This window comes from Salvia hispanica, chromosome 2 (genome assembly GCF_023119035.1).
Source record: "Salvia hispanica cultivar TCC Black 2014 chromosome 2, UniMelb_Shisp_WGS_1.0, whole genome shotgun sequence".
Lineage (NCBI taxonomy): Eukaryota > Viridiplantae > Streptophyta > Magnoliopsida > Lamiales > Lamiaceae > Salvia > Salvia hispanica.
This window is the reverse complement of record NC_062966.1, coordinates 13,419,285-13,441,339: the sequence shown is the minus strand read 5'-3', so window position 1 is coordinate 13,441,339 and position 22,055 is coordinate 13,419,285. Positions and strand designations below refer to the sequence as shown.

The window sequence follows — 22,055 nt, the reverse complement described above, 5'->3', positions numbered from 1 at the left end:
CCAACATCAAGTCTACATTAGGGAGTTCTATTACCTTTTCCTACTATGTTTTCCTTTGAAGTTTTTGTATTTTCTTTTGTCTTAGCTTCCATTATGAGTAGTTAAGTTCTTATTAGGGATATTGGTGAAGTTTGTATGGAATTCATGGGCTAAATCTTGATTTATGCTTATCTATGTCTTATGATTCATTATCCAATTGATTAGCTACCAGTTTGATATGTCTTATTCTAATTATTGTCGTTGAAAGATGCTTAATTAGATAGTTAAATGACCAACAACTCCGTGCGTTATATGTGCTCGAGAGAGACATAGCTAGAGAGAGGGCTTGGGTCCGTAGGTTGTAGGAGTTGGTTTCGAAGTGTAGGGAGGAGACTCCAACCTTAGAGGCCGATCAACGTGTTAGGTGCACCCGAGAGGGGGTCTAACCAATTAACCCGACCTTCCTAGCCACCCATAAGACCATTTAGATGAGCATGATCCCTAGGTGAACACCCGTGATCCATACCAACGGATCAATATCCCTATCTTTCCAACTTGAGTGAAAACTATCCTTTTTCTTGTCTTAATTTCCTTTTGCTCTTACTTACTTACTTGTTCTTTGATCTTAGTTAAGAAAAAACCCAAAAACCCCTTCTATTAGTCTAGATAGTGTTCAAAGTTGCATCGTAGTACTCAAGCCGGCATTTAGTCTTCGAGGATCGATAATTTCAACTTGCCACGTGCTACATACCCCATACACTTGTGGGTGACATATTTATTGCAAATTTAGCATGAGTCAGGTATTAAATATGTGTTTTTAAAATCATATATTTCTCTATTTTGACCCTGAATCTTGGTCACTAACCAACCTAGGTATATCCACATCACTTATCAAACAAGCCGTTAGTACTAGCCATGCTTATTTAATTACTTACTCCTTATAATATTAAAATCATTATAAATATAATTATATTTATTTATGCTAAAGTTAAATTAGTGGATAATAACTTGCATATAATATGTAACTGTATTAGTAATTCAAATTTAAATTAAACTAATTTTTGGTCCATTTATTCCTCACAAATGAGATTATATTTTGTGGATGATGCAAATTTTAATGAGAAATCGATAAAATAAGAGAGAGGAAGAGAAAAAATAGATAAAGTAAGAAAGATAAAAAAAAATAGATAAAGTATGAGAGAGAGAGGAGGAGTAAAACTTAAAAGACTATCACCACACTAGTGTATTAGCATCTCCAATGGCTTTAGGCCAGCAATAGCCTAGCCAAAAAACTCCTCCTGCCACATCATCTAGGACTAGAAACTGCGTGCCACATCATCAGGACAAGAAATTGGACAAGCAATAGCCTAGCCATAGGCCAGCAAAATTATAAAAACAAATAAATTACAATCACGCAAAATACGGAATTAAATTTACGACACAAATACCGGAAAATGCGATAATTTTATTTAAATTAAAAAAAGTACAAAAAATTTACATAATTAAGAAAAAAAAAAACAATCCTACTTCGACACACGATCCTCGTCTCACTCCTCACCGCCGCCGTCACCGCTACCCGTGAACCTCAAATCTGCCGTATCTGAGTCCCCTTTGTCTCCCATGGCCCTACGTGCGAGGACCAAATCGGCCTGCATACTCTGAAGGATCTAAAAAAGAAACCCCTTCTCCACAGGGTCATCTGCCGTCTTCCATTGATTTACGATTTTCTACATGTTCAGCTGCGTTTGTTGACGCGTGAGGTGGGAGAGCTCGGCTGATGACTTGCCACTAGAGGGGGATGCCGACTGGACCTCCTGGAACCCCTGGGCGACTCCCCTAGAAGCCCGTTGCGCCATCCTTTGACCAACCGGGCGGGTGCGATGAGTAAACGATGGAGGGGACGGGAAATCCTGAGCATCGACACCCGCCCGAAACATCTCAGAATCCATCAACACATCATAGCATTTCCAGAAGGTGAACTCCTTATAAACTCCCTTCAAGGGGAACTGCGTCGCCGCCATCCTCCTGACATCGTCGTCAGTTTGGCCGCTGGTCTTCATGCGGAGGTTGTTGGCGTACAACCCCGCAAATCGGGAGACCACAGCCCGGATTCGGTCCCACTGCTTCGAGCACTCCTCCCCGCTGTGTGGCTTCCAGTGCGGGCAATGTGTCTTGTAGGCTGCTGCAATTTTAGCCCACAAGTTGATGATCCTCTGATTGTTCGACTGGAGGGGATCATCGCAAACACTCACCCAAGCCTTGGACAACGCAACGTTCTCCTCATCCGTCCACTTCCTTCGTACCTTGTCGTCATCAGCCGGTTACGACAACTCGCCGACCACCCCTTTGCCCTTGGCCCTCTTATTCTTCGGTGCAGCCCGACCCCGACCTAATCCCCCCTATTTGAATGGGAGTGTCCCCATATTGATCGACTTCTTGCAACAACTCCTCTACGGAGAAAGTTTCATCCCCAGTGAATTGAGTCTCCACTAGGGTCGATGTGTGGGAAGACGAAGTCAAAAAGTCAAGACTGGGACGATAGACATTGTCCTCCCCAGTTGTACCCCTGGCATCCCCTGATCCCGTGCTGCCACAACTGCTTCACCGGCACCCCCTGCCCACCCTGCTACACCGGCATACTACTACCCCCTGTGCCATCCCCGACATCATCTGTGGCCAAGGGTACATATTGTAGTACCCGTCCATCAGACTCCATCCACTTCCCACGGGTACCGTGGGAGTTTGTGACCCGCACGTCACTGGAGTAGAGTCATTGTTGTTCTCCATTTAGCGTTATTGCTCTTATATAGAAATTAAGAGAGAGAGAAACTCGTAAAAACAAGTGATGCGAATGAAAATGACGTTAAAATCGCGTATATATGGAGTCTCGAAAATTAAAAAATAATAATAATAAAAGAGGGGCTAGCCAGTCGCTAGCCGATCGGGACGCTACAATGGCGGCCAGCGGATCGGCCAGCGAATCAGCTAGCACCCGCGAATCGGCGTGGGCTAGCCAATTTCGTGCTCGTCGGTCCCAATGGTCGGCTAGCGGATCGGCCAACGCGCGCGGAGCGGCTAGCCGGCCCGCTAGCCGCCATTGGAAATGCTCTAAGAGCATCTCCAATAGCAATAGCCCAGCCATAGGCCAGCAATAGCCTTGCCAAAAACTCCTCCTACCACATCATCTAGGACTAGAAACACTAACTGCCACATCATTAGGACTAAAAACTGGACTAGCACTAGGACTAGGCACAATAAACAAAATTATAAAAATAAATAAATACAATCACGCCAAATAAGGAATAAATTTACGACATAGATACGGAAAAATGCAATAATTTTATTTAAAAAAAAACCCGCCCGCTTCCACACACGATCCCCGCCTCACTCCTCGTCGCCGCTACCCGGGAACCCAAAATCTGCCGCATCTGAGTCCCCGACGTCTCCCGCCTCCCTTCATGCGGCAGCCAAATCGGCCCGCATACTCTGGAGGAGATCATGCAGAAACCCCTTCTCCACAGGGTTAGTTGCCGTCTGCCATTCAACTATGATTTTCCACAGGTTCACCTGCGTTTGTTGATGCGCGAGGCGGGAGAGCTCGGCTGCCGACTGGCCAGTAGGGGGGATGCCGACTGGACCTCCTGGGACCCGTGGGCGGAGCCCCTAGCTCCCTGTTGCGCCCTCTTTTGACCAACCGGGCGAGTGCGGCGAGTAACGATGGAGGGGACGGGAACTCCTGAGCATCGTCGGGGAGCTCGTGGGAACCACTCCTGCTGCTGTAATCACTGGCGAGGTTCAGCTGTTGCTTCTTTGGCCAGCCAGCATCGACACCCGCCTGAAACTTCTCAGAATCCATTAGCACCTCATAGCAGTTCCAGAAGGTGAACTCCTTATAAACCCCCTTCAAGGGGAAGACGGCCTATGCCATCCTCCTCACATCGTCGTCAGTTTGGCCACTGGTCTTCATGCGGAGGTGGTTGGCGTACAAGCCCGCAAATCGGGAGACCGCAACCCTGATTCGGTCCTACTGCTTCCGGCATTCCTCCCCGTTGTGTGGCTTCCAGTCCGAGCAATGTGTCATGTAGGCTGCTACTATTTTATCCCACAAGTTGATGACCCTCTGATTGTTCGACTGGAGGGGATCATCGCAAACACTCACCCAAGCCTTGGACAGCGCGAAGTTATCCTCATTCGTCCACTTCCTCCGTACCTTACCCGAACTGCCGTCATCAGCCGGCTGCGATGACTCGCCGACCACCCCTTTTCCCTTGCCCCTCTTCTTCTTTGGTGCGCCCCGACCTATACCTACTCTCCCTGTTTGAATAGGAGAGTCCGCATCCTCGAGATCTATCCCCAACTCCTATAAGGAAAAAGTTTCGACCCCAGTGTATTGCGTCTCCGTTGGGGTCGATGTGTGGGAAGAAGCAGTCAAAAAGTCAAGACTGGGGCGATGGACATTGTCCCCCCCTCCCGGCATCCCCTGCATCCCCGGCTGCTACCCCGGCATCACCTGCATCCCAGACACCCCCTGCCCGCCCTGCACCCCTGCCACCCCGGCATACTACTACCCACGGCTGCCATCCTCGGCATCATCTGCGGCCAAGGGTACATATTGTAGTACCCGCCCATCGGACCCCATCCATCTCCCACGGGTACCGTGGGAGTTTGCGACCCGCTCGTCACTGGAGGAGAGTCGTTGTTGTTCTCCATTTCGTGTTATTGCTCTTGTACAGAAATTAAGAGATGGAGAGAGAAACTCGTTAAAACAAGTGGTGCAAATGAAAATGACGTTCAGATCGCATATATATAGAGTTTCGAAAATTAAAAAAAAATGGTGTTGGCCGATTCGCTAGCCGATCGGGCGCCTATAATGGCGGCCAGCAGATCGGCTAGCCCATCGGCCAGCGCCCGGGAATCGGCGTGGGCTAGCCGATCAGCTCGCCGAAACGCCGCTCGCCGTTCCCAATGGTCGGCTAGCGGACCGGCCAACGCCCGGGAATCGGCTAGTCGGCCTGCTAACCGCCAATGGAGATGCTCTAAGTACTACTAGTATGTTTTACGGAAAGATAGTAGTATATCAAGTATAAGGATAAATAATCCTAAAATAAGTATTTGATAGTATTTTATAAGATGAATTTATTTTATCGAATAAGCAATAATTCTAAAAATTTTGTTTATTTGTTTATATGTATGATCCGTCGTTATGCCTATTTAATGTTCTAAATGTTCTAAGTTAGTCGAGTCATATTCATTTTTGGGTCATTCCAAGATTGTTAGTGTTTGTCTTTTTAACAAAAAAACTTTATTTTCTATTCCACTTTACTCTTTTTTTTCTTATTCTTTATTCTATTTTCTATTTAATCTATACACATCAATTTTTGTAGATCTCATGCCTAAAGAAACATCTCAACTAACATGTAATGAAGTAGGAGTGATAAATCGTGCAGATGGTGCGTTATTGGGTCAACCTAATAGCAACTTAACTTAATAAGCCAAATCTGAACCCGACAGAGACCCAACCTGCTACATTCAAACCCGAGCACAACTCGTACACGATAGATTTCTATTTATGACATATGTTATATTATGAGTTGACACGACATGATAACAACACGAACCTTATTTATATGATTAAAACACAATATTACACTATTAAGTTCTATACAACTAACCTGGTTTTTACCTTATTTTACACGAATGAAATCTGATACTCCCTCCATCTCACTTAAGATGACACGTTTTCCTTTTTTGGAAACTTTCTCTCTCCAATTAATACACCCAACCAATTTTTCTCACTTCTATTAAAATATTCATTTCTCTTTCTCTCTCTATTTTAATACTTATTACATCCACATTATCTATCTCAAATCAAACACATTAGAGCATCCACAATGGCTTTAGGCCAGCCACTCTCTCTCCCTGCCACGTCATCAGCACTAAAATTCCACCTGCCACATCATCATTTTAAGCAAATAGGCTAGCCGCAATAAAAATAATTCAAAAACAACTACATTTACGGAATTAAATTTTTGATAAATTACGGAATAAAATTTACGAGACATATACGAGAAAATTCATTCATTTCATTTAAATAAAAAAAAGTACATAATAAAAAAAACGGGCTTCCACACACGACCCCGCCTCTCTCTACTCCTCATCGTTGTCGCTGTCGTCCTCGCCGCTATTGCCGCTGCCACCCGGGACCTCCACATCGGTGGCATCTGAGCCCCCCATATGTGCCCTCGCGGCATCCAAATCGACCTCGCATGCTCTCGCTTGGGGTCAGTTGCGGCCCTCCAATCTTGGAAGACCTTGTACATCTGGTCCCGCATTTTTTGACGCGAGAATAAGGTATACGCGGGTGGGGGGGTGCCGACTGGACCTCCTGGGGCGATAGGGGGGAGGATCCCGTTGCTGCCAGTTGCGCCCGCTTTTGGCCAACTGGGCGAGTGCGGCGAGCAAACGATGGAGGGGACGGAAACTCTCAGTATCCGGGGGGAGGTCGTGGGAACCGCCCGCTGCTGCCGCTGTAATCGCCGGAATAGTTCAGCTTCGCTTCTTCGGCCACCCAGCGTCGACCCCCGCCCGGAATTTCTCGGAGTCCTTCAGCACCAGATAGCAGTTCCAGTAGGTGAACTCTTTATAAACCCCCGGCTTGGGGAACAGACTCTCCGCTATCCTCGGGCAGTCCTCCTTAGTCTGCCCACTAGTCTGCATGCGGAGGGCATTGGCGTACAAGCCCGAAAATTGGCCAACCGCAGCCCTGATGCGTTCCCACGCCTTCCGGCACTCCTCCCCGGTGAAGTCCTTTCCATGCGGGCAGTACCTCTTGTAGGCTGCTCTAATCTTAGCCCACATATTAACGATTCTCTGGTGATTCGCAACCAGAGGATCGTCGCAACCTCCAACAACCACGCCTTGGACAGGGCGACGTTCTCATCGTCCGTCCACTTCCTCCGTGCGGTGGTATCGTCAACAGCCGGCTGCGACGACTCGCCGACCACCTTGCTCTTCCCCCTGCTCTTCTTCTTCTTCGGCGTGGCCCGACCCCCCTACTCCCCCATCCAAACCCCACGGGTACCGTGGGAGTTTGAGACCCGCTTGTCGCGGATTTGGACTCGTTGTTGTTGTCCATCGCTCGATGTTGCTCTTGTACGAGAAAGTTAGAGAGAGAGAAAACTCGTTAAAACAAGTGGTGCAAATGAAAATGAAACTAAAATCGCGTATATATAGTATTTCAAAAAATTTCAAAAAAATAAAAATAAAAAATTGCGCTGGTTGATCGCTCGCCGATCGCTAGCCTGCAATGGCGGCCAGCGCCGTTAAATCGGCTAGCGCTTGCCAATTTTTTCGCCGAAAAGCCGCTGGCCGGTTACAATGGTTCGGCTAGCGACGCGAATCGGCTAGCCGCCATTGTGGATGCTCTTAACTAATAACTCCTAAAATTTCGTGCCGGTCAAGGAATGTATCATCTTAGCCGGGACGGATGGAGTATTATAATATTAAACTTGATCTGCGCAATTCAAACCTGGTTACACGAACTTGCAGGAGAATAAAACTAAAATATAATTTTTTAAAATAATTAAAATAATAGTAGTAATATTGTTTTTAAGCATGTTATCTCAATTCAAGTCAATGCAACCCAAACATAATCGGCTAATCCAAAATTATTGGATTTCCTATAGAACGACCAAATATGGAAATGAACCTAACAAAACCTTATCAAAATCCATCAATTTCATCGTATTTATGTCCAGTTTTTATGTACCGCAAAAATTATCATTCCTAGCTAGAATGAAGGAAGTATCACTCTAAAATAAGTTTAAACATAAAAAGAACAAAGAAGAAGAATACGGAAATTCAAGTTAAAACATAAAAAGAAAAATGAAGTAGAATACGGAAATTCAGGGTTGAACAATCATAACACGGTCAATGCTGGACTATTTTTGGAAAACGAAGTTATATAAGCGTGTATTCCCGAGGTAAAACTGACTTTTATATAAATAGATTAAGATAGCTCAAATCAGGCATAAGTATGGGTTCGGTACTTGGGCTGGATTATTGGGCCTACAGACTATGGGCCACATAAATTATCACTATAAGCAAGGATAGGATGATAATGTTACTTGTAAGGGTGTTCGGTTTTCGAGATAAATTAATGTAAACACGCGTCCAATGAAGTGGGCAAATTGCCTTCGTTCTTCCCTTAACTATTGTAAAAATATAACACAAAAAATGAATAATCTTCAGAACTATAAAGAACAACTGAACAATCATAAATTTTGTAATTTGACATTTTTTTTACAAGAAACTCATTGAATAATACTCTTATAAAAATAGTAGTATAAAATTATTTCAATGTACCCTGCAGTAAAATGGATATTGATGTAGACATATGAATGCCGTGATTCCGTGAAAGTGATAACTCTTGAGTTATTATGAGTTGGGCACTGCTACATATCAATATTACTAATACACATACCTTTGGCTTTTAATAAGTAACGATTGCAATATGTTTACTAGTATTTTGTTTATAATTCATATACAATATTATGTCCTATTTTATTCTTTCTGATATATATAGACCTCCTCTGTTTAGTATTGTGTTTATAAGACCTAAACTATTAACCGAAATCATTGAAACACAAAGATCCAAGTAAAAGATTTACGAATATAGAGTAACATTCTTAAATGCAAAAGCAATAATTTATGAGTAGGAACATATATAAAAATTATTCTGTCGATGTATTAAATTTTGGTCCGTGAATTTAATTTTAAGTGCGAAAACGACATAAAAATATGTCAGTAACACATTGAGAACAATAGAGGCAAAACCTAGTATTATGGAAATAGTGGCATGCCTAATTTCTTTAAAATTTTATAGCTTGAGAAATTGTAAGACCTACATGGACTAGAAAGATAAAGGGTCCAATTTGGAATGTTTTTGTTCCATCTTTCAATAAATCTATATATGCATGGCTTTGTTCTCCTAGTTTAGATGATCTTTAGGCTTCGATAGCCTATAAATAATTACAACACTACTATTAATATATAAATAGTGGCGAGTCTATCTATTCCCTAGCCTAATGCATATTCTTCTATTGTAGCTGTAAATACTCTTTTTCAGAAAAAAAAAAAAAAAACTCTTCTAACGTAATGAATTGCAGTTTAATTAAAATACTTTAATCAAGATACTAAGGGTAAACCTCCCCCGATTTATGTTTAGCCTAATATAATAATTCCTCGGAAATATATGTGTGTTTGTGTTATCAATTAATGAATTATTTATAGTTAGCATCGTTATAAACTTGGTGTAGTACTACATTCAAGACTCACATCAGCAACCTCGACATAATTTTTTATTTCTTCGCATTATTTTTCTTGAAATCAGCCGCCGTTACTTTTGATGATAAGTTCTTATAATTTCACTTCACTTAATAATGAGATTAGGCAATAAATTAAATGAGAATGAGTGCTGAAGAGATAATATATGGTGCATAAATTAACACTGCTAATTGAATATTTCACGTGATTGGAGAAAGCAAGATCTAACATAAAAAGGGTTAAAGTCATGATCATAAAGTGTTTTGACACCTTAAGCGTTTTGGCTTCTTCTTTGTCACTTGGTTTAAATAATATTTCTTCACGTGCCCAACCATTGGTAGAAATAAAAGTAACATATGTTGTGATTTTAATATTTGTATACGAATTTTCTTGTCCTCCTTTTCTGTTCATTATCTTATTTTTTAACGTATACTATAATTGCATTTCAATTTCAGATTATTGTAGGGCTCTAAAAAGACTCACTATGCTAATCAATTTTAACGCTCCAGACAACATTTATGTGGCCTTTTACGATAACTTTATTATTCCAGTAAATATTATAAAAAATTAATAAAAATTACTAAAACTTAATTGGTTATAATTGATAGTGTTATGGTGATTAGCTACTATTAGAAATTAAATATAAAAATCAGTAATGTGTCTTAATTGAATAGGAATATAATCAAACCTTAATTACATTATTTTGTAGTACAGAGAATTCATATAGTCTTGAATATTCTTTTTTTTTCAGCAAAATCGCAGCTGTTAATATATCCATAATCTAGTCGTACTCCAATTGTGCACCAATTCGTATTATGAAAAACGAGCTTTAAATAAGTATTTAAGAAATCAATGAAATGTTCTTATGATTTTAGGTAAACACCCTGTAAATGGGATCTTGAATCTGCTCAAGTAAAATGTATAATCATGCAAGATAAATTCTACCCTGCTACTAGACACAAATGACAACTAATCAACTCTGCTGTTAAAACTTAAAATACTTGTCTTTTATTTAAACAAAATTTAAGATAAGGATTACATAAAAAGATAAAGATATTATCATATGTGGCCACCATTTTTTTCTGATTTGATTCAGATATAGCTGGTTCCATCTCTTTACAATAATGCTTAGTCAAATTAGTCAAATTCTTGCCCTCATGCATCTCTCCATAATCCATAAGATTAATATATTACACCCGTTTGCATTAATATTGTACATATATTATTCTGTCGGTCTTGATCAGTGGCGGAGCCAGAAATTTCATTATGGGAGTCCAAATTTAAACTTAAAAAAGAATTACATAAATTAAATTATAAGGTTCAAAATGTAAAAGTTAAATGCAATCACATCACAACATTTGTCTTCTATTCTTCATCTTCTGAAATCGCTGCATAATAGTTTCATTGGTAACTTTAACAAACACATCCTTTTCATATAAGGAACTAAGCAACCATTCAACTGACGAAGAATCAAAAGAAGAAAGTTTCTTAAAATAACGATCTATATACCTACAAAAATAGTCAACACTGATTAAGTTTGCAAAATATAAATCATACACAAAAAAGGATAAAGTTCATCTTATGCTTCACAACTAAAAGAATAAAGAGTAAACAAAATATACAATATGCTCAAATCTAAAATGTTGTTGTCACAAACCAAATAGTGTAAAACTATTAATACATACGCATCAAATTAAGAATAGGGGTTAAAGAATTCCAACACAGAACCGCCGTAGCCATTGAATTACATAAGCTATCTTCGTTCTCCCCATTTGAATTTTATGTATACTAATTTAGAGCTTGAATATGATTATTTAGGTCTCAATTTACATAAATATTGCAGCCAAACAAAAAAACAACATATATAGAAAAATCAATTGAATTATATTTGAGTTTTAAAATATACCTACTTTTAGATAGTTAGATTTCAGATTACACTGCAGAAGTAGTAGAACTGCAACAGAAAGAGAAAACTAATTAAGAGGAAACAATTTATAGAGTATTATTTTGGTGAAATCTATCTTTAATTTTATATATTATAATTAGAATTAATGTGAAATTACTAAAATACCCCTAGATTTTTTTAAAAATTAGTGGGGGCCCTCTGGCCCCACCCTCCCTCCGCCCCTGGTCTTGATCTAGTTGTAGAATGATTAATAACTGAGGTTAAAGGTCTTGAATTCACGTCTACTGTTATGTTGCAGATCTTAAAATTTCTGTTTGTTTATCCATAAATAAAAATAAATAAAAAAAAAAAGAAAAAAAAAAGGAAAAAAGAGCTCACATTGATATTCTCATCATTAATACAGTACCAATCATTTCTATCCCTTCCTTTCAACTGTGAAGATCTACAATGGATACATATATATATCATTTTGCTATACATACATATTAATATGGAGTACCATTATTTTTTGAAACAAATTATTGAGATTTATCTTCCCCATAATGTATTTTATTAATTATCTTACCTACGAAACTAACGTTACCTTAACAAAAAAATAATTAAGTTTTTAGAAATTTGTAGCTCATTATCACTAAGCTTGTAAATTTCACTTGATGTTTAACATATCATATTGTACGCCCTTTGAATACATATAAATATCTACTTAAATAATATGCTAAAATAAGTTTAATTATTGAATCCATTACATTTTTTATTCTATTTCATTTAATGCATGAGTGTGGCTTACAGAATCGCCATGCATGATTTTAGCGCCAATAGGTAAATATGAAATTGTATTCCCGCCATGTGATTTATAGTGTCGGCAAAACTAGTTACCAAATTTTTAATACACATTTAAAAGTCCATAACTTTACATCTTTGCTTGCAGTAGGAAAAATGCACCATGCTTTGGCCTTAAAAAATGCTAGTAGTATGTAATTTAATTACTAAAAAAAGGTAGACCACTCATCTGTTTTTTTTTTCTTTATATTTAGAATATTTTATATGTTAACTTAATTATATGAATAAAATTTTCCGATCTTCCGTTCCGTATATTGTTGGGCATTTGAGTACAACACAAACTAGCAAGCGCTTTGGCTAGTCAGCAGCAAATTTTGAATATGATTAGAGCATTAATATAGTCCGTCTCACTCACGATTAGGCTATTGGAAATTTGGCACGTTTTATACTTACATAGTCGAATTTTATCATCTTGTACTAAGCCATCAATAACAGCGTCATAGGGTATAATTAAGAAAAGTTTTTGTTATCGTGTCAATTTGATATGATAGTTCACAGATATTCATGTCCAGTTGTGCATGTTCAATCCAACCTTGCGCGATCATATAGATATAGCCGTAAAAAGAAATCCTAAATCCCAACAAATCGAACCATGTATTTAAATTTTATATTTATTGGTCCATAAAAAGAAAATAGGGGTGGTTACACAAGTACTACTCTATCCGTCTTCTAAAAATAAGAACTTTGATAAGAGTTTCAATGCAAAATTGATAAAGTAAGAGAGATATAAAAAGAAAAGTGTGTCAGTGGAAAATGATTCCTACCTCGTTAGAGAGAAATTTTTTTTCTAAAATAAAATATTTTTATTTTTAGGAAACTGAAAAAAAAAAGAAATAGTTTCTATTTTTAGGGAATAGAGGGAGTATTATATTAATAATAGGAGTACAACATTAAATAAACTATAGAAAATTATTTTTGTGGACAATGGAAAAACGATTCAAATGTACGCCGCCAAACACGATTGAAAAACCTCAAGGGAAAAAAGACCAACATCTTGATAACAAATTGTATGTGAACTTTTAACAATTAGTGCATTTTCATAAGGACGTGGTAGAGATTCTTAACGATACAATTTCATACTTTTAATCGAATATTATTTTGTGATTTATATTTTTAGAAACTGTGAATAATCCAGTTGATTTTAGGCCCAAGGATACAATTTATGATTTACATGGTAGTGCACACAACATGCATATATGGTTCTTAAGTGCATGATTTGGTACAGCAATATTCAAATTTCCGCATGTTTTGAAAAATTCTACTACTAGTATTTTAAAAAAAAATTAGATGGCATGTGACTATGTGAGCGTGTAATTGAACACCATAACGGTCAATGTGGGTATAACCGAGCATGTAGGCAACACAAGGTTCTAGTATACATGGTGGTAGACTCTTGTAGCTATGTAACTATGTTAGTATATGATAGTAGTACTTATTATCAAGTAGAAAGAAGTAGTGTGAGTACAATGTTTTATACACACCGAACAAGACAAGCAACGATAGATGAATTAAGGTTTCGTTGAAGTTCTACATAAATTGTTTCGGTTTCATAACAGTCAACAAAGCAAAAGGATAAGCTAGGTGTGCGTCATTAGTTAGAAACAGTTGTAATTTGGACAAAGATCGTACGTAATTTAAAGTTCATAAATATATGATCCTTTCTGATGATTTTACCGTCATTCATATTTAAATTAATAGTTTTGTTTGATATCAAATTATGTTTGAATTGGTTAATATGCACATGTTTAAAGAACTAGTATTGTGTCTATCTGTAAGATCCCGCTATGCTCAAAGCCACAATAGTGCATTGTTCCACACATCATATTATTTAAATCATAAATAATAACATTAAAATATTATTCTTTTTATTTAAATATTGTGTTGCATGGAACAAATATCCTGTTGGGGCTTTGAGCACAAATGGGATCCAAATCACATGTCAATTTTATCCAATTAAATCATGTTTTATGGTACTGAAATAAAATTTTATTTATTAATACAGCCAAAATATATAAACATCAAACTTTCTAGAATAATCATAACAAAATTAAGTGAAATGATATTTTATTAGATATCAAAATAAATACTCTCTTCAGGAAAAGTACGAACATTTAATTCGAGACATGTTTTATTGTAGAGTAAAAGCCAAAATTGGTCTTGAACATATGGTCATTTTACATTTTTGGTCCTAAACATTATCTTTTGGATTTTTTGGTCCTGAACATATGAAAATTTGATCATTTTGGTCCTCCGTCAATATTTCCGTTAAAAACTAACGGTCAACGGGTTTAATCCCGATTTTGACCAAATTAGACTTTTAATTTTAATTTTTTACTCCCTAATTATTTTAGTAATTATTTATTTAAAATCAAATTTAAATAATATGAAAAACAAAATGAAAAATTGTAATTCCCCTTCTCTTGCGCCCCAATCTCCATCTTCGTCGCCTTCAACAGCTCCGCCTCCGCCATCTCCCTCATCCACCTTAATCAAATGCAGATTTTCCACTCTCACTCTCCTCCACAACCCCATCCCCACATGCCAATCAATAATTCCCCAATCAATTCCCCCTCAATCAAATGGCGTTGCTGCATTTTCCTCAATCTTCATCGCCATCCACCTCCTTAATCTCCCCTAAACCCCACCTCCGCCCCGCCCCCAACTTCCTCTCCCCGCCGCCACTCCCTCTCGTGCTCCGCCTCCAAATCCGATGACGTGGTGGAGCTCCCTCTCTTCCCCCTCCCCTTAGTCCCCAACTTTCTTTTTTTTCAAGAATTGAAATATGTTGTGCAGTTTCAGAGATGGAGATTGGGGCGTAGGCGGAGCTGTTGAAGGCGGGGTAGGTGTTGTTGGCGATGGTGATGGAGTTGGATTGGACGGAGATGGAGATTGGGGCGTAGGAGAAGAGGAATTACAATTTTTCATTTTATTTTTTATATTATTTAAATCTGATTTTAAATAAATAATTATTAAAATAATTAGGGAATTAATTAGAGAGTACAAAATTAGAATTAAAAAGTCTAATTTGGTCAAAATCATGATTAAACCTGTTGACCGTTAATTTTTAACGGAAATGTTGACGGAGGACTAAAATGATCAAATTTTTATATGTTCAGAACCAAAAAGTCCAAAAGACAATGTTTAGGACCAAAAACATAAAATGACCATATGTTCAGGACCAATTTTGGCCTTTACTCTTTATTGTATAATCGATTAAGTACAAAAGAGAGAGATAAAAGAGAGTGCAAGTAGCATCAGTGGAGATTGAGTTTCACATCATTAGTAGTGTAGTGTAGTGTAATGATATAAGTTATGCAATAAAATAATGTGTACGAGTAATGTGTTGTTTAACTATTTCAAAATAAAATGTTCATGCTTTTCAGAGACGGACTAATAAGAAAATACTTAAGAGACAAATACTTTTAAGAGACAAGGTGAATAAAATGATACTATATGATTCAATCTTCTACAAATGTGATAAACACGAAATTGATAAGTTTTCAATGGTTATACCTAAGCTATTTTGAGTAAGAATCGCATAAACTTCAAATGTTTGAATGGTTTATTGAGTTGGAGGCATGGTAAACTTAGCAGTCCACTAAATTAGCCAAATATATCTGATCTGTCTAAAATTCAAAATTATCTTATCCTCTATCTTCAATACTATCCCAAATAAATTAACCTCTTATCTTCAATAGTATCCCAAATAAATTCCAAGGTGAAAGAACAACAGGTCATACAGATTAGAATAGTAGTGATAGAAGTTAAAACAAAAATAAAATTATGGAAAAGATATAATAGCAATATAAGAATGGTGTGTTAAAATAATAATAGTAGTCCATAGAAAAAAGAGGAAAAGAAAAGCAAAAATAGAAAGGAGTGTGATGAGAAAGTGCCACGTGGAGAGGGAGAGAGTGGCGGAAGTGCAGCCGATTCTGCACTCTCTGGCAAAACGCATCGCGAGAAATAAATAAAAAGCAGTCAAGATTTATGAAGCTGCACCCATCCCATCATCCACACTAATTACAACTCTCCCCCTCACAGAGATCCCAAATGTGACGTTATTTTCAGTGCACTTCCCATTCCAACATGACGACCACGGAACACAAACACAACAATATCCACAAGCAAATGGGTTGTATGGCAGGATTCCTCCAAATCTTCGATCGCCACCACATTATCACCGGAAAGCGCCTCCCTCCGGTATGCTCCTCATCCTCAATCACTTTTCTAAGTACTATTCAATTCGTTGCACTAATTGACGATGCTTCTATTCAATTTAGGTCGGTGACGCCACGTCGGATTCGGGAAAATCATCCCCTGATTTGGGGAAGCAGACTCCGCCACCGCCGCCTGAGCTTCCGCCCAAATCCCCACTCCCGCTGCCTGTATTCGAATTGAAAGACGGCGTCAGATCGTCCTGGAAGTTTCGGAAGGAAGCGCCGCGGCTTTCGCTCGACAGCCGCGCCACCACTGATGCCAAGGGCAGCCTCCACCCCAAACAAATCCCAACCGCCGAGGAACACCGCTCTCCTAGCGTCATTGCCAGGCTAATGGGGCTGGACCAATTGCCAAATTCAAATTCATCCGATTCGAATCTGCCGGAGCTCCGGCGATCCGCTTCCGAATCCAGAGTCTCCAGAGATCTATTCCAATCGCGATTGATGGCAGCTGATTCCAATTCCACCACTCTGCATCCCAAGCCTCCCGCCCCGCAATCGCTTTCATCTCATCACAACAACGCCTCGCTCAATCCACATTACACAGATCCAAGGAAACAATCCGTCAAAAAAGGCGACGTCTCCACCGGATTCAGCAGAGGCGGTGTGAATTCGGTGTCGCCATGGCGAGCTCCGCAGCCGCGCAAAAATTTCTTCGACGTCTTCCCGGAGCCGAAGCAGAACATATCAATCTACGGCGAAATCGAGAAGCGTCTCAGAATGCGAGGAGTCGACGAGCCATCAAAGGATTTAGAGACGTTGAAACACATACTCGAAGCTCTCCAGCTCAAGGGGCTTCTACATTCCAAACCGCCGCCGCCGAACCACGTCCGCCACCGGAACTTCATCTACGACGACTCGCCGATCGTTCTCATGAAACCGACGCCTTCAAAACCAGCCAATGGGCGGAAACAAGTGAACGGAGTTCGCCGGAATTACAGCCTTAGCGGTGAAACCTCCCCGTCTCCTAGTCCCCGGAGGGAACGAAATGCTCGCAGCCCTACCCGTTCAGGCCGTAGCGGGAGCCCGATTTCCCGGAGTGTGAAGGCGAGTCGGTCAAACTCGAAGAGGAGTGTGAATGAGTCAACTCCGGTCCGCTCGCCGAAGATTAACGGAATCGGACCAGACCGGTCACCGCGGTTTAAGAAACCAACAGTTGTGATCAACCAAAAGGAGAAGATCGTGACCGTTGAGGATGCTTACTCGTCTGTTTCCGAGGGCACGGTGGAAACACCAACTGATACAGAGGTAAATCTAATAATAAATCCAATTATCCATAATAATCGACCTTTTTTTTAATATAATTTTGTAAACAAATTTTAGTGTAGTAATAGTGAAATTTGAGCGCAGGGAAAGAGTTTATTGGAGAGGTGTGATAAGCTGCTTCACAACATAGCGGAGTTTGCTGCGGCCGACATGCAGCCCAGCCCGGTGTCGGTTCTCGACCCCTTCTTCGACTCGTTGACGCCGTCGCCCGTTACGACTAAACGGAATATTCATTTCAAAGGTAATCATAAATATTCTCATATTTTCTTTACCACTGTCACCATCAATCTGTTTTTTTATGTCGCCATCCTCTCATATTATTATTTATGACACATTAATTTTGAACGCCGAATGTTGGAAAATAGTGTTAGCCGGTGTAGGAATAGGAGAATATATAGTATACTTATTTAGTATTTACAATTGTGTGATTAATGTGACTCCTTAAAAGGAATATGCAGAGTATTTAGTGGTTGGCCTCATAATATCTGCTAGGAAAATATTTTAATGTGGCGTGTGTTGTTGGAATGTAGCATAGAATTCTTCGTTGGACGATTTGAAACTGCATTTTGATTAATCAAATTTTTGTAGTAAAATAGAAGCAATGTAGATTGAAAAAAGATAAGGATAAGATGAGTATGCTGTAGAATAGTTTAGGTACAAAATGTAGTAGTGAATAATAATTCCATATGCTCAACATGTGAATAAACTTGTTGTTCATGTTTGTTGAAAGTGAGACCAAATCTCGTCTCAATATGTAAATGCAGAGGAGAGGTGACCACAATCACAATCACAATCACCTTTCTAATGATAATGTGGTCCTTAGCATTTAAGGTTTGTTTGGCTGTGTTGAAAACGATGCTACTCTGTTCATTACTTACTTCTTGATTGCTTCGAGTTTCTGCACTAATTTGCATCATGTAACAGATCATTATGGAGAGTCGGAGGAAGAAATCTGGAGCCCCATCGTCTCCCCTATCTTCTCCAAACGCTTCGATTCTGACTGCGATTATGTGTACATCTCAGACATCCTACGGGCATCACATTATCTCCCAGAGGAGTCGGATGTCTTTCTTTTACTTGAGAAGCAGCAACATATCAAAGGGAATGATACGTCTAAAGTGTCGAGGCTTCAGAGGAAGCTCATCTTCGACACCATCACTGAAATCCTTGCTAGGGAGGCGTGGCTGCCTCCTTGGAAGGCACGCCACAGCGCCATGACCCTCGACAAGGTGTGGTCCGAGTTTCAAAAGATTCGAGAATGTGACACTGGTCATGAGGATTTGTTCGAGACCATTTGTGGAGTCCTGAAGAAGGACCTAGCAGGGGACGGGTGGGGGGATTGCCCGATGGAGGGATCGGAGGTCGTTCTCGACATTGAGAGGATGGTGTTCAAGGATTTGGTGTCTGAAACAATCGAGGATCTATCCTCATCATCAATCATGATGCTTAGGAGGAAGTTGGTTTTCTGAGGAAAAGAATGAAGGATGGTTTATTCACGTGGGAAGGACTGATAATTCATGTGCTAGTGCATTGTTGTGTGTTACTTTTTGCTTCTTTTATTTTCTAATTTTTTAATCAATGGGAAATGCTGCGATTTTAACGGTCACTTTATGCTAGGATTGTTGTAAACTAAAATACATTATTGGAATAATAGTTGAGCCAAAAATCAAGATTCCGAGGTCTGAGTCTCTCTTTAAAGTTAAACATTGTTGTGTGGGTTGGCATGTGATTGTTGAGTTATACTGAGACAAAGGAATCGTGTCTGTAAAGGGAAAAGAGGGGTGTGGTATCTTTGGGACAATGAGTCAATGACTATTGTTTAATTTGTTAATATTTGAGTTTTTTCAGTGTTACTGTTACCCCATTCTCAGTGTTACCCCATTCTTATTATCATGAAAATGGATTCGATTAACTTCAATTATTGTTGGAAATGTGAAAAATGTCTGCAAAACTATACTGATTCTATAAATTGAGATACTTACGTTCGTTCCACAAATGAACATTTAATAACTTATAACTATTCTGTTCATTCCACAAATGAAGCGTTTGTTGCTTGATGTTTTATACTCCTTTCATCCCAATTAAATTATATTATAATATTTTGTCTCTCCCAACTGATTTGAATTTTTTTTTTGGCGTGGAGATTAAGAATAAGTTCATGTGATAAATAAGTTAAATAAGATAAATTAAAATACTAGTCTTAAAAAAAATATAAAGTATGAGAATAAGAGATACCACTAATATAGGAAATGGAATAAAATGAGAATGATCAAATATTTATTTTTGTCAAAATAGGACATCCTGGAAAGAAATATACAACATAATTTAGTTGGAATGAATAATATGGAGTATATATTACTAGTAGCAAAATTAAAGTATTAATCATATTTTCTTTTTTAAAATTTGACATTATTTTTTATTATACTCCATAAACTAACTACTTCCTCCGTCCCATTGATTTAAGATAAATTTATTTTTTCTTCCATCCCTTACAAACAATTCATATCCGATTATATAATATTTTCTCATTCTCTCTTACCTAATTATTTATAGGTCTAACTATCCATTAATATTTTAAGAGAGAAAGGTAAACCCAGAAGGTATATTTCTAATTTACCTTATCAAAAAGGTAATTATACCTTCTTATAAAGGGACGAAGGTAAATTTTAAAAAATAAATAAAAATAACTAACTTTTTATCTCTTGTATGAAGAAGATGTAAAGATAGATTTCCAAATTAAAGAATGTGTTATACATTTCCAAATACTATTCTCCTTAGAAAACGAATATTCATGAAGAAGAGGTAAATATGATAGTTATATCTCTATACCTTTATATTTATCCCTTTCATTTGGTTATGCTCTCTAGGGAGGAGATAATATAGTGAGGTAAAAGAAATACTCCGTACTAACTACTCTTTGAGAAGCTATCGTACCTTATTTAATTTTAAAGGGATATCTTTATATCTTCTGATGTAAAAGGTAAATATGTATACCTTTTTCGGTTTACCTTTTATCTTTTGGACTTTACTTATTTTTTAAGAAGATATATTGATTTTTTAAGAGGTGAATAAGAAATATATTTTCTTAATTTATCTTTTTTTTCTTGAAAATGCTTTAACACTGTTTTTATTATTTTTTATTTAATGATTATATATATTAAAATCTATATCATTCTCAAATGATATATTTATCTGAGACGGAGAAGTACTTTCTCTATTCTATTAAAAATTAAGCGTTTCTTAAAACAAAAATAATACTATTATTTTTACATAATCTTTTCTCTTAATTTATTCTTTGTTTATTATTTCATTCGTTACAAAAGAATATGCACTTTGGGTCCGATATGAGTTTTAATGCAAAATTAGTAAAGTAAGAGAGATAGAAAGAAAAAGTAAGCAAATATTGTTAGTGGAGAATGAGTCTCACCTCGTTACAGAGAAAAAAGTTTCTAAAATTAGAAAGTGTATATTCTTACAGAATGAACTGAAAATGAAATAGTGCATATTCTTGTGTGACGGAGAGAGTAGTATAAAATTTTGTAAATACTACTCCCTCTGTTATATACTAGTGGAGGTATTTCTTTTTGGCACAGAGATTAAGAAAAATTATGTTAAGAAAGGAAGAATAAAGTAAAAAATGAAAAAATTAGAGAGATGAAGAGAGAATAAAGTACGAGAGAGTAAAGTAAGTAAGAAGAAATATGTTGACTTTTATTTAAAAAGAAATGACTTTATTACTATGGAACGTAATAAAATTACTCCGATACTATGAAACGAGGGAATAGTGATGACAGGAGTATAGGATAAGACTATATATTTGGAATGAAATGATTTGATATGATGATTGAGTAATTTGATTGGGGTTTGGCAATTAAATTGATCATGTGGGAAATGTACCCTTGCCAGTCTATTTTTGCAGGCCTTTGAACCTACTCAAACATGAAATCCCTTTGACTAGTATACTATATTATAGGGCTGGCAAATCGTGCGGATTGGGTCGTTATTGGGTTAGGGCTGGCAAATCGTGCGGATTGGGTCGTTATCGGGTCAACCCGATAACGACCCAACCCAATAAGAGCAAACCCGAACCCAACCTGTTAAGGAAACCCCAAACCCGAACACGAACCCAACCCGCCACCTTCAAATCCGTACACGACCCGGACACGACCCGAACACGATAACGACACGAACCACTTTGGGTTGACCCGACACGATAACAACACGATATCGACCTAGACACGATAACAACACGATATCGACCTGAACACGATACCGACACGAACCACTTTGGGTTGACCCGACACGATAACAGCACAACAACAACCTAAGCACGATAACAACACGATTACATATTGCTTCAAAAAATGATCAAGACTTTAAAAAGCCATATAACATGAAGATGTTCCATTTTAAACAGCAAAACTCCAACGCAATCCAAAAAAACCCAACAAAATACATAATTTTTGTTCCAAATCCTCCAGGTTTCCGGTGATGATGAGCGGCGGCGGTTTCACTTTCAG

General features: G+C 38.3%; 1 protein-coding gene across 1 annotated transcript; it reads left to right on the top strand.

The window, feature by feature from the left end:
* The first annotated feature begins 16,041 nt into the window (after positions 1-16,041).
* Positions 16,042-19,221, top strand: LOC125203491 (protein LONGIFOLIA 1-like). The gene is made up of 4 exons (XM_048101843.1): positions 16,042-16,252; positions 16,333-17,517; positions 17,620-17,776; positions 18,460-19,221. The coding sequence occupies exons 1-4, from the start codon at positions 16,139-16,141 to the stop codon at positions 19,002-19,004; spliced, it is 2,001 nt and encodes a 666-aa protein (XP_047957800.1). The 5' UTR covers positions 16,042-16,138; the 3' UTR covers positions 19,005-19,221.
* The last annotated feature ends 2,834 nt before the right edge of the window (positions 19,222-22,055 follow it).